The 14952-nt window shown below is 30.6% G+C and overlaps 1 protein-coding gene across 2 annotated transcripts in view; it reads right to left on the reverse strand.

The window, feature by feature from the left end:
• Window positions 1-14952, reverse strand: part of mh (DNA-dependent metalloprotease SPRTN) — a 47167-nt gene that overhangs the window by 7615 nt on the left and 24600 nt on the right. For both annotated transcript variants that reach the window (XM_085816497.1, XM_085816496.1), the window contains 2 exons: window positions 13990-14098; window positions 2706-2750 (listed from right to left, as the gene is read on the reverse strand). In XM_085816497.1, the coding sequence (XP_085672623.1) occupies window positions 2706-2750; window positions 13990-14098 (154 nt within the window). The remainder of the gene's footprint in view (window positions 1-2705; window positions 2751-13989; window positions 14099-14952) is intronic.

Raw genomic sequence — 14952 nt, forward strand, 5'->3', positions numbered from 1 at the left:
GGTCTTCATTCAGCGTTGTAACTCTAGGGCAACCTGTGCTGTAAAGTCTACTCACATCACCATCATCTTGAAATCGTTGCCAAAGCCTGGAGATGACACTCTGGGCAATTCCAAGTTCGTCCGATACTTCCAGTTGGATACGCCCACATTCCAGACGGCTGATAATTCTACCACGTAAAAAATCATCCAAATGTGTCCTTTGTGTCATAACTATTCGGTTATTGCACTGAAATGCTTAGAAAGCGCCTGCGAACAATTTTACTTCTTTGCCTATATTCCTTATATATCACTCTATTACACTCTCGTCATTGTGACGTACCATCGGTGTCATCTAGTTACTTCCTGAAATTTGCATATGATTCTTGAAGATGTGTGTAGTGATTTTACAGGTGATATATTTATTTTAGAGTTTGATTTCCACGTGACTCCGAATTATCCTTAATTTATGGACATGAGTGTATTTTAATTGCATAGTCTGAGTAAATTTTTATTGAAATTGTAAGGGTTATTTGAATTTTCTAACAGTTATTTTTAATTTTGAAACCCTTTAAATTCTTGTTTCCCACTTACAACTCCCTAACAGAATGAGTTTTTAGCATTGTGTTGCATGTAAATGAGGTAAGAAGAGTGCACAAAGGAAGTTTCGCTTAATTTAGCAGAAGAGCTTAGAAGTCCTTAGTGGTGTATGTTTGCTGTCAGGCTACTTCATTATTAAGTTCACTATGCTTGGCCGTATCCTATGTGCCTACTGATATTCGCTGGTTAATTTAGTAAAGAGCCAAATATGTTAGGTAATTGTGTATAGTTTCGGTTATACATAATTACATTTAGCATTAGATTAGTTTCTTATTTTCTTAGCTTGAGTTTAAAGCCCAAGTGGAGGCTTTTCTGTAAGCCCGAGACAAGGCCAACTGTCATTATTTCTTTGAGTGAATAAAAGGGTATTTTAACCCTTCTCTGGGCTTTATTACTCACTTGGACTCAGCAATAAGGTGCTACATAGTTCAATAAATTTCACTACGTTCACCAAAGTAAGTTAGGAACACTACAAAATAATATATAAATAAAAAAAGGACATAATTTAAAAAAAAAAATAATAAATAAAATCCTCTAACTTGCATTACGGTAAATCAGCATTTGGCTAACAAAATAATGAGAATTTGGTTATCCAGACAGGTCATGGTCTCAGCTGCTTTAGATAAATGAAGTTCTACCATGCTTTTTACCAACATGTAAAATTTTATCTAAAACAGCTATAAAAAGTATGTCAAAAATATTCTTGACTCATGCCAAAATAATTATGCATCAGTTTCATTGTCTAGGTCATGTTCCAGTATATCAATCATATCCATCAAGTTAAAAGACAAAAGTATTCTGAGAGATTTATATCAGAGAATTCTTATGAAGAAGTTAGAACTCAGTTCTCTTAAAACCAAACACATGTTAAAAACATTGAAATATGTTTTTTTGGCAACAATTTTAAAAATTTGTGGCTTTAGTGCAGTGCTTATAATATACAATTAAACTCTTTTGAAGCAGAACCCAGCTAAACACCCATATGTCTAATAATCACCTGTCTATCCAAGCTTAATGATTTCTACTGTTATATTAATATGTTTCATTAGGTTTCTGGATTGATAGAATGAGTTATCGCTTGTTCTTCGACAAACTTATCTCAGTGGATTACTTCTTTTTCTTTGTTTAGCATTAGCATTTTCCTTCTGGCTAATAATTTTCATTATGATCATAGTGCTACTAACATCTGTTGTTGCAGTTTGCCCAAGCAAGAAACGGAAAAGTGAATCCCAACAGAGCTACAACTACTAAAGCCCAAACAGAAAAGTAATCACTTCAGTTAAATAGGCAATTGTTAAATTTCTGGCATTTATTCCTTAGAGTAGAGGAAGTTTTTAAACCAAAATTCATAAATACGAGCGTTTCAAAAGTTTAGAAGGAACAAATTTTGAGGTGCAAATGATGTAGCAGAGTTGCGACTTCAGTAGAAACCAAAATTAACTTGGCAACAGTGGAAAAGAAAAACAGGAGAAGGAGAAAAACTAATGAGACTGGAGAGAGCATGCTTAGGTGGAGTTCTGAAAGACTTGAGCAAAATGAAACTTTAAATGTAATGATGTATTTGTAAATAATTATTTAAATATCAATTATTAGAGTTCTCTCTTTTCTTCCCCCATATATGGTGTGTTTATTAAATACATAAAAGACAAGTCTGATTTAATGTCCTCAGAACAATGATCCACGACTAGAAAAAAGATAAAATGCATATTTACTTCCATGCTTTATACTTAGCTAGCTGATTTAAGCATGCTTTACACTGAGCTAGTTGATTTAAGTATGCTTTATACTCAGTACAGGATTTACATATAAGCTACACAAGCTATAGCTTAGAGCCCCCACTATCTGGGGGGCCCCAAAAATTTAAAATATAGTATAAATATGGCATAAAAATATAGTACAACAGACTTATAAAGGGCCCCATATTTCAAATAGGTTAGGGCCTCATCAAGTCAAAATCCGATTCTGTTTATACTGAGCTAGCTGTTTTAAGAGATTTAATAGTTTTAGTAAGAAGCGAGTACAAGCAGAATGCAGAATTAAAAACTAAGTCTTTAAATTATAATTATTTTAATACCAAACAGTACTAATTTTAATTTTAAAATAAACGAAAGAAATGTCAATTTAGTTACCTTATTGTTTTCAGTCACAAATAAATAGGCATGTATCATTTCATGCTGAAAAGAAAACAGAATTAAAGTTAATAGGAATCTCATAAATTTAAAAAAAAAAAAAAAAAAAAAATCTAATAAAGAACAATATTTCAGGGCAAATTTTATTTTTAAAATAATGTTTTTAAATTATGCAATTAAGAATCAAATAATAAGTAAATATATGAGATAAAATTAGTGCATATAACTTATTTTGAGATATCATAAGTAACATGCAATGCAGAAAGGATTTAAGTTTGTAAAATACATGATTCATTGCAAAAATAAGCATAGCATAATTAAGTTTAAAAAAGTAATTTTATCAGAATTAGAAACCTGATCATACAGGTAAGTTCACATACAACATCCATATAATTTTATTCAATATGATCTGGCAGAAGAATTAATATTTATATAATTATTCAAAAGAATTAATAATATATTTAATATTTATATTTTACAATTTTATATTTATGTTTTACCAAGATTATGAGACTACTCAATAAAATTTCTTCTAAATGGGATAGAATCATATTTGTTAATTAAGGATATCTCAGTAAAACAGAAAAATCTGGAGTTGGTGTCTGTGATTATGGCAAAGCCTCAAGGGCTATTTGCCTAAACGGAGGGATGCCTTCCTCAGGATTCGTACACATTTCTGCACATGGAAATTAAGTACTTTTAAGGACCATTAATGAAAAAAATTAAGGATTTATGAGGAAATGGGAACTGAATAAATTCAATTAAAAATATTACCTATGCCTGAATTTCACTTTTGTAATACCATCCTAAAAATAAAATAGATCCCTAAGTAGTATGCATTATTACTAAACATGAATTAATTAGCATAATTATTAATAAGTTTGAGAATAAAATAAACTTTATTCAATTTATCAAATAGCATTAAATATTTTACACTTATAATAGTTGGACATATTTGAAAGAAGATAAGTGGTATTTACGTTTTACTAACAGTTAGCTTTATGTTGATTTTTTTATCTCTCATTTTGTCACAGGACATATTTGAAAGAAGATAAGTGGTATTTACGTTTTACTAACAGTTAGCTTTATGTTGATTTTTTTATGTCTCATTTTGTCACATACTTGGTCAGTCTAGAGGTTTAGTAAATAGCAGGTAGATTTTATGTCAAACGGCATACATTAAAATGAGAATAAAGATCCTAATCCACATGATTCATAATAAAAGACTGAATGTTGTGACTGCTGCTACTTGTCTAGGGAGAGACCTGCTGATTAGAACAAACCTGAAAGGTCTGTTGTAGGCACGGTTGGCAAGTGTTGAAAAGTTAGTCAGATTCAGTTTAATGCAGTTAGTGCCGTGGCTTCGAGTAGAGTTTCAGGGGTTGTAACCCAGTTAATATACTTTAAGGTATAAGGTATTTCTCCCACCTTCTTAGCGTGCCTTCGTGGTGTAGTGGTTCTGCACGCTGGGACCAGTATTCCAGAGGTCCTTGGTTCGATACCCCGCGAAGGTGTTGCCAATTTTTGATCTTCCTGCTTCCAAAAAAATAACCTAATGTCTCTACAAAGGTTCCAATAAGCCATTAAAGCACCAGAGGTGATAAATTGTTTTGTCTTATTTTAAGTCTCACTAGATGAAAAGAATAAGTTTTACTTGAATTTTTACATTTTTGTGTTTTATCTTGTGACCACAGTGAGGATTAATGAAAGGCAATAACTCACTTTAATATGTAGAGATAATTTTTAAGGGTAAGCAGTTAGTTATAAATAATTAAATTAGGTAGTTTGATGACCTTAGTCATTATGTATTTACATGACCACTATTATATTTTATTTTTTAACAATATTTGTTAAAAAAAAAGCCCTATTAAAACCAAAATCTAATAAATTAATCTAATTGATTCTTAAACGATATTAGGATAATTACACATTAAAAGCTACAACAACACTCAACAAAATATTTATCCGTCATTTTAATTTGAAGCCTTCCCAAACATTTTGGCTATTTTATAACGATTTCCTTCTCTTTAAACATCTTTTCTAACAATTTGTCTCAATATGCAAACCAATGCTCTAGCTAGTTTCTGCGTGCTTGATCTCCTAACTTGTCAACCTCTTCACAATGTACCTATGAGGGTTTACTTGATCTGGTAAAAGTTAAATAGTCCAAAACACATGACAGATGGGAAGCAAACTATTGCTATGGCTGAAAGTAACTACAATATCAGATAAAGGCTTAAATTAGCCTCTTAATTAAAAAGAACATAAAGGCATGTTCTGATGCTAACAAAATCAATTACAGCTCACAGTGACGTAATTATACAAGAACAGTCAAATTCAAACTAAAAAGGTGGACTAGTGGTCAAAGATTATACAATTTAATTTTAATTTAATCTGGCTCAGTGTCTATTATATGAGAAAACAGAAATGGGAAATTATAGTAAAGGCTGAAATCATAAACAAGTGGGTAATTTACAAAATAATAACTGCACATATCTTTGATGAATAATTTTCTTTATGAATTTAGTTTTTTTCTTCAACATGTTTCCTTTCCATTTTAGAATTTTTGGATTTATTAAGGATTTCTGTTATTCTAAAAAACACTAAATGCATTTAGAATGTATAGAAAAAGTGGCTGATTTTATTTCTTTAGTAATATGAACATTCAGAAGAAATATGAAATATTATGTATGGTAAGCGACGGTTGCAGAGCTGGTGTGGCGGAATTTTTAGAATTTAGTGATCCACCGAACAACAAATTCTAGAAATGGCAAAACTTTTAAAACTTAGAGCAAGCATTGGAAGTAGAATTTAGAAAAGTGCTAGGTACCAGAATTTTAGGATCCACAGAGATTGCATCAGGTGGAAAATGTCTAGTGCCAGCTATGTGTATGGTGCATTAAGACATATTGGATGAATCTTTTAAATTGTAAATTTTCAATTTCTTTTTTAATAAAAAAATCATTTTCTATAACGCCTGGCCATGTGATAAGAGTAGAAGCATTTTTGATATTTTCCATGCTAGTGTCTAGTGAAAAATAGAGAAAATAAAGGGAAGATAAAATCCGAAAGAAAATTTATCCCTACCAATTCTGTAACAGCAAAAGACCAGAAATATTTTGGAAAAAAATGGAGGGAAAAAGTGTAAAATTAATTTTATAGAGAAAACTGATGCATATTATGAGAATTTTGAATAATAGGAGACAATTACATGGGAAAAACTCTTACTATGAAAATATTAAAAAGAAGACATTTTAATTAATTACATAGCTAATTTTGCTTTTGCTAAGAGCTGTTTCATAAATTGTGCTTTATAGCATTATACCTTGTTTATTTTTTCAGATTCAAAATATTGTATAATAAGTTGCCAAAATGAAACTTTTTAATATGACAGAGAAAAATAAAAATGTTTCATTTTAATGTTATTTTTACTTCCTTCTACGCAGTAAAGAGGAAGTATTGTAATCGCGAAAAGTTTCAGGCAGCATATTTCAACGAAAATATCCATTTTGACCACTATCGAATGCAATTTAACGATGTTTTTGCATGATATCTGTACGTAAGGACAGAATAAAATACTCTTTTCCTTCAAAAAAATTATAAAACTGCTTTAAAATTAATTCTGAAGAGAATTTTTCGTGGCGTCTGTACGAATGTACATACGTGCGTGCGTACGTACGTATCTCACATTAACTCAAAAACGAGTAGCCTCAGAACATCGAAATTTTGTATATAGGACTGCTTAACATGTAGATGTGCACCTCATATTTTGGTTGCAATCAGCCGCATCAAACGTATATAAATATATTTATATATATATCCACTCTATTACCCGGCTCAGTGATCTCAGTTTCTTTACTCTTATATGTTTGTAAATTACACATTTTTTGCTTTAAAAATGGTTGAATTATGTTGTTATCTTCTGGTTAAGGATTTTATGCCTTTAGTAAATCTGTGTGTAATATTTTTAGAATTATCAGCAATTTTAAAGTTGTTTAATTGCCGCTAAGCCTGTTTTTAATGGCGGCCATTGATGTTTACATTTGAAACAGGAGACTAGTGGATTTGTTGCCAATCTAGAGAAACTTAGCTTCACAACAACAAAGATAACGCATTCATTTATTATTGCCAATTAAATCATGCTTAATTCTTTCTGGACTTTTTTCGAGAAAATAAGCGTTTGAGATTTACTTCAAAATTTTTAATATACATATTTTGAGTTCTTATGTATTTTTGCCTTCTCGCGAAGTGAGAACTGAATTAATTAAATGAGAAATACTCAATCGTCTGTGAAAAACTGTTTCTTTTTTGTTTTGTTTGCTTAATTTCTTTTATACATAGTTCTAGCTTTATTATAGTATTTGAATAGAACATGTGGCAACGATTAGATAATTCTTTAAATGATATACATTTTGTGCATTCTGAGTTATAATATGAATGAAATATAATACTGTTAAGTAAACCTAGTGCCAGATTGTCGCTATGGTAAACAAAGTGAATTTTAAAGAATGCATTTATTCTATTGTGGTTTATGCGCTGTCGGCAAAGTAGGTTTAATTCAATCTCATAAGTTTAAATAAAATGCAAGAAAAAATGCGTATAATTTAATATTCCGTACAAGGAAGTCATGTGGTGTACACTTCAGATTTTTTAAATATAATTTCAATATATTGCCATTATTTTAACGAAGTTTCTAAACGTTACGATGTTTTAAAAAAAATCGTCGAAAAATTCTCAGATCTCGGAATTAAAAAGTTTCTACAGAAACTGATCTTAAAATCGCCAAAATTAGAACCATTTAATAAAAGAATTCATATCCCCAAAAGCCAAAAGTTTTTAACTCTTTATTAGAAAAAATGAATTTTGAAATGCTTATTTTTCACTTCTTGCTTAGAAACTCGAGTATCCCATCATTTATATTAGTAATAGAAACAAATTATAACTGATGAACCCATTCAAAAGATAATCATATATACGTCAGTGAATCGCCAAAAATATTCCTCTAAAATGCTAATTCACACTCAAAATGGCAGTCGTTAAAACAGACAGAAAGATGATTAAAATTAAGGACCTTCTGCACATTTTAGCCAAAATTAAGGACTTTCAAAGACCAAAAATCGATTCTAAAAAATCTAAGGACTTTTAAGGACTCTTAAGGACCGTACGAACCCTGCTTTGTGGAGGACTTTCTAAGCTAAACTGGCTCGTATACATGTCACACATCGTGAAAACCTCAGACCGAACTACCAGTGTTCAGTGACTTTACTACTCGGCTGCTGATGGGCTCAGATAAATCTGGAAGTAATTAAGATAAAATAATTTGTTCTAAGTAGATACTAAAGTGATAAAAATTAATGCATTAACAGTTTCGAGGTTTTATTTATTTTTCACTTTTGTTATAGCAGTAATGGAGTTCTCGATGTTTCTTATACTGTAGGCATAAAATGGAGGTGCTCATTAAAATCACAGGTAAAAGGGTGGAAATATTAGAATTTTAAATGCCAATGGTTTGCTTATCAAATATATGTTTCAAAAGTTTTTCACATGCTTAATACATGATAGGGCACTGCCCAGAAACCTACATCTGAGACTTCATCACCTGACCAGAGGATCTTTCATGAAGGCATTCCTCTTCTTAAGCAGATAGCCATCATGTGCTTTGCCATAAGAACTAAGCTAACATTGAATACTATATACAGCACGCTCTTGATACTTACACAAGTAAAATGATGCAAAAAATTTTTAACACTTATTTTAATTTGAAAACATAGTGACAGCCTCTTTTCAGTGTATTATGATTTCCATAAAATTTTCAGGGGTTACTGATTTCTATTCCTCTTCCGCTACTTTCCATAGTCCATCAATTGTGGTGAGTTTGCACTTAGAAAGAGCTCTTTTCAAGGGATAAAAGCAAGCTGAAATGTCGGGGGACTTGAATATGTTGAAAAGTATATATGCAAAAGGGAAGAAATATGTTGAAAAAGTATATATGCAATACCTACACCAGTCTTAATTGTTTCAAGGCATGTAGCGGTACTTTTTGAACTATGACTTGTTGCATTGTCTTGATGAAGTTTCACTCTTTGAAAGTCACTGGGATAAAGAAATCGAATTTCTTCTGTAAATAGTAGATGTTAGATTTTTCTGTTGGTAGTATATTGAGTTGATTTTAACATTTTTTTTTTTTCCAGTCTACTTACTTTTAATTTCTTACTATAAGAGAATTCTGCAACAATCATAAACTCATTACTGAAACTTTCTTTGCGTTGCCAGAACAGGATTTGTATATTTTTTCCTCTTAGTTTTCGATCATAAATAGACATTTTTCATTGCAGTTATTTAGATAAACTCATTTTTCACCAAGTTAAGGACTATGCAATTTATTTCTGCATTCTCTTGCTACCAATGATTTAACTTTCTGCATTCTCTTGTTACCAATGATTAAACATTAGAAACAGTGCATACCTTTCTCGGGCATTCCTTTGTAAACGTCTTTCCATGCAGAAGTAATGATTAAGGTTTTTTCCCCTTTCCAATTAATAATATAGCTTAATCTGCACTTTGAAATTTTAATACTATGCTTTTCACATTTTTTAATTATGGAATAGGAATATTTCTCTTTGGAAAATCCTTCAATCAACAGCTTGTTTACATGTGACATTTTGAAAGAAGAATAAATTTAAAAGTGGCAGATGATATTTCTTGTTTTATATAAAAAGCTGTTGCCAGAAAATTTTATTCCAGAAATATTTGCATTTTTTAATTCTTTATCAAAATCGTTCTAGAAATGTACATACCCTCTGTATTTCTAAACTAAACCAAAAGACATTTCAAAATCAAAATGTCAGAAGCTTTCAGCAAACTGAAACTTCAAGTAAATAATGTTTCTTTTTAGCTAAAACAGTGAATAAAACCTATATGATTAAAAAACAAATGAATCAAAATAAGTTCCCTTTACATCTTTGTATCAAATAAAGCTAATTTTAATTCTGATACAGTCAAAAGTCGTTAATCCGGACTCGTCGGGACTTCAGCGATTCCGGATTATCGATTATCGATTTTGAAATTTTTTGCCCATATGAATTAAAAAGAAATTCAATGATTAACATGTCTAAGAAGCAAAATCTTCAATTATAAACTTTCTTTTAATTTTTCTACAAAATTTCTTAACTTTTCCAAGCGTGGTATAGCAAATTTAAGTTTATGCTAACTATGTTTTATAAATGTAGCTATATATATATTGTAGCTATATTATATATAAATCTAGCTATACTTGTATATTTTATAAATGTAACTATACAGTCAAAAGTCGTTAATCCAGACTCGTCGGGACTTCGTCGATTCCGGATTATAGATCATCAGTTTAAATCTCATAGGATGGCATGCAGAAATTACAAAATTAAAAATATGAAACTGTAATTTATGAAATAAAGAACAACTATGATCTAAAGGGTATCAAAATTTACAAAAAGAAAAAGCTTAATATTTATTTGTTTACTTTATTAAACATTTCTTTCAATGTAAGTTGTTTAAGTTGCTTCATTTCATGTGATAATACTTTCTCTTTAATTCTATTAAAGAGACATAATTTCTTGTTTAGTTACAAAGTTCCGCTGTTCAAGTCGTATAATTGCTGTGTCGAGAATATCGACTAATTTGTCAATCGAAATTTTTTTGTTTTCTATAACCTCTGTCACTTTCTTCACTATCGAAAGCGAATTATAATGACGAGGAACTTGTTTTAAATCATATCAAAGAGGGAGTACATAGAGATGAAATACTACACTTGGTAAGGAATTATAAGCCAAATAAAATAAAAACATCTGCCCTCAAGATAAGGATAGTGCTGACAGATCAACTTCCAAATCATTGCGCGCCGCGGCGTTCCCCCCGCCGAGCAGCGTGAAATTGATAAACGGATTTCGGATTTCGAAACATACTTTCGCTTTAGATCCTTTACATATTAACAAATATATATCGGAAATTCTATTTGATATAATCGAAAGTTTAAGCTTACTTTTATAAAACTGCTCTAACAGTCTGCAAAAATAATAATCCGGATCCAATTCGAAGATTTAGGAACAACGCAATCTGCAACATTAACTGAATTAGATAATTTTAGCTTAGCTTACACCGTCCGTTATACATTAAACGCACATGCGTAAACATTTTACGAGCATGCGCACAAGTATATTCGCAGCCGTAAAGGTCTTACGCACGCACGTAAACGCCTATGCGCATGCGTCTCTTTGACGCATGGCGCAGAAAGTTTGTAGCTTTGAGATCCGGATTATGGGTGTCCGAATTAACGACTTTTGACTGTATATGCTGTATTTGTGATGGGATATTTATTGTGTTTTTTTTACCAATTCCCAGGTTACACTGGCATATTTAGTAAATCAGCACAAGTTATTAATGGAATCATTATGTTTGGATTCCAGATTTGTATTAGGTTATTCGTTTAAGAAAGTTGATGAATAAATAACTTGTTTTATTAAACTGAGGCAGGCTGGTGAGATTTAAAACTGCATTAAAGAATTCATAATTTTTAACTGCATACACAGCTGTTTTTATCACATAAAAATCATATTTAATTTTCTAAAAATCCTCAATCAAAAATACTATTAGAAGCAAAACTCTTCCCCCCCCCCACACACACACACAAAAAAAAATTTTCTTATTTTAAATACAATATGATGTAAAATGTAGTTTGATTTGTCAGACAGCTTTTATTTTTCTGTGCTTTGACTAGCATTATATATTCCACTTCAATGATAAATAATTAACTTTTGCTTATTTACAGGAACAAGTTCTCACATGACTGTTCTTTATCTATTTATATAAGGCAACAATTATATAATAGTAGTATTATAAAGTTGAATAGAAAGGCAAAACAAAATATAATACAAAGTTGAAAATCTAGATGTCCAATATTCAGAATGATCTAAAATCCGGACCTTCTGATCACTAGCAACATTTTTATTTATTTAGTTTTGAAACTTTTTGTATGCTCAATGTTTATGCATGCACATTTGATATTTTTTCATAACAAAATGTGAAGTGGCCTGATTCTTGATTTTACATTGGCAGCAATTTCACTTCACACTGAAGAAACATAATCTTTTATTAACATAAATCTGTATAATTTTCAATAATTTGACTCTGTAGTGGCCTTTGTGCTTGGCATGCATCTCAAACTAGAATTGAGAAATGACTTAAGCTGATATGTCTAAAACATTAAATATTAGTAATGACCACACCAGGTCGTGAAATTTTTAGAATTTAGGAAAAGCACTAGGATGTAACGTTAAGGGATGGCAAAATTTTTAGAATTTAGGGTGGCACCTGTCAGCAGAATTTAGGAGCCACAGAGATTGCACTGGGTGGCAAAATGTCTAGCGATGGCCCTGGATAAGTCTCAAGTATATGTTGGTATTTACTTATTCAGGACTCATATTTCAAGCATGTGAGGGAAATAGACATAGATATAATAAACAATTAATTAAACTAAAATAACTCAAGCTTAACTTCCTCAGCATTCAACAGAAGCAAGACAAAATTTAGAGGAAAAATATGTCTTTAGTCACCAATCTCATGATACATCACCTAGAGTGTGATGAGACCTGGACATATGTCACCTAAGCCCCAAATTTGAAGGTTTGTAGATAGGGCAGAAAAAATGTGAAGTTTTTTAATTAATGGGGTTTGAGAAAAGATATCGAGAAGTGGTAATAAATGAAGATGATATAACAGAAGTTTTCCTTTGCAATGACAATGCTTCAATAATCAATAAACTTGTATGGTATATTTTAATTTTATAACAGTTAATTTAATTTCAACGACCTTTCCTATCAATTCTCGCTTGCACTTACAACTCCCTACTAGAATGTTCACTAAGTTCCTCAATGTTCATTTAGTAGAATAAGAGTGAAGAACACTACAAACTAGCAGATGTCAAAATCTGTGGTCCTATCCGGAAACTAGAAAATATAACTACCAATAATGAAGGAAGTGGCAGAGGTTGTTGAGAACAGAAACACTTCGATAGACAACAATTTAGTAGGAATTTTCGAAATAGAACTTTAACTGTACAGCAAATTATGTACATCTATAAAATGAAAGAGAAAGTATTAGCACAAGGAAAAAAAAGGCAATGTTGAAAGAATAGTTTAATAAAGCCTAAAGGACTATTAATTTCATTTTGGCATTTTGCAGATTCATTATAAATGTCGGTTCACTTTTCAAATTGTTGCCACCAAATATTATCACCCCGTGTTAAAGAAATAAAACAATGAAGAATTTGCATAAATGTATGTATGTTTCTTGCACTGTGATAAAACAATGGTACTCGGAGCAATCAAATTTTGAATTACGTAGTCTTCCACCTAATATGGGCATCTGGAAGCCCTAATTTGGAATTTGAAATGTGTTTTATTATCGATTTCATATTTTACTATACTTCAACGAATTTTTGATCAACTAGCTCAATGATTTCAAAGCAAGCAATGGCAAAACTCTACGTGTATGTATATATATATAAAGCACTTTTATCTCCAGCGCGCGAGACTGTGTATCAGAAATTCTAAAGTTATGATCAATTTAAAAGTATTTTGTGATACTGCTGTTGAATTGAATTTTATAGTTTAAGAGCAAAGAACATGATATTTAATAAATAAAGGTAACACACAAAAGGTTAAAAAAAGTCCCTTTGGGTGTAATGTAAAATCTGAAAGCTTTCAATTTTTTTTTATTAATTTTGATTCCCTTAAAGTTATAAATTCTACATTATTTCTTTCATATTTCTAATTTTATAATTTCCACAAGTCATTTTACTAGATTTAAGTTGATGATCTAAAGTCCAGAAAATTCCCAAATCCAGAATTGCTAAGTCCCAACGAATCTAGATTTTGGACTTTGTACTGCAAATAATTATTTTTAAAAAAATAAGAAAAGAAAAATTCCCTTAGTAACTAAAATTACACTAACTATATTCTTGGCAATATAACATCAGAATACCAGTTTTTGGAAATTATCAGTAAGTTAAGATGGATAACATTAACTCAAGTTTAGAATTCTTGGAATGTTTTACGTATGCTGCCATGGCTCACATTATTATATGAATCATGGCAGCATATGCAAATTTATCTAAATTCCAACACACAATTTTTATTTGATGTTAAATGTATGCTTCTTCTCTACAAGCAGAATAATCATATTTAACATATATTCAATATACATCATTATACTGGGTATATATTCATATTATAAATAAGTAAAAACTTACTAATAGAGTTTCTACCAAATCACGTCGAGGGCGAAGCTTCAAAAGCGGCATACTTAAACGAATAGAACATAAGCGTCCTCTGCCTTCATAACAACATACACCAGCACAGCTAAAACCAATGGAATAATGCATCAAATGCTTAAATTTTTCAAAAGCTGCGACTACATTATCAAATTATTACAATAACATGTTTAGACTGAATGCAGAGTAATTAGAATAATACAGATTTTACATAATTCTCTCTCCCCCCTTCTTTTAATTATAAGGAACACAATGGACACAACATTCTTAAATTATATGTTCAGCTGATCAAAATTATATTACTTACAGAAAATTAACGATATTTATTTTAAGATTACTAATGACTGAAAAAACATCATCTACTAAATGACAGACTAGCTTCTGTCATTAAGTTTATAAATTTGATATAATTCAACTAATCATAATCTATTCATGTACTGTACTTCTGTTATTGTTTGTTGTATTTTTCTATAGGAACTAGGATGATTTATAAACCAAAAAAGGACTGTTCCTTAAGAGGGCTGCTTTTATGCATCATTCAGTCACATACATTATGAATGTTGTGCAGCATGGTAAAAAACAGTCACCACTTTTATCAACAAAATTGTCTATTATGCTTTAGCAAGACATTCACAATGTTTCTCTGACCATTATGGATCTCCACCAAGCTTCTGCGATAAATTTCAATATTCGTAAAATAAAAAATTCAGTGGCTTTCATAATCAAACTTGCGATAAATTAGCAGGGCCCTGAAATGATTAAAACAACAAACCAATTCTTAAAAAATAAATAAATAGCTAAAAACAGTAGATTGCATACTTCTTTATTAGCACGATTGCTGTTTTTATTTTAATAAACTAAATACTCATAAGAAGAAATTGTCCTTTGTGTTCTATAATGCATTACCTCCTTGTGTTCTTGATTATGCCTATAACTAATAAC

The sequence above is a fragment of the Stegodyphus dumicola genome, chromosome 5 (genome assembly GCF_044657685.1).
Source record: "Stegodyphus dumicola isolate Sdum_Otavi_A_Nest chromosome 5, ASM4465768v1".
NCBI lineage: Eukaryota > Metazoa > Arthropoda > Arachnida > Araneae > Eresidae > Stegodyphus > Stegodyphus dumicola.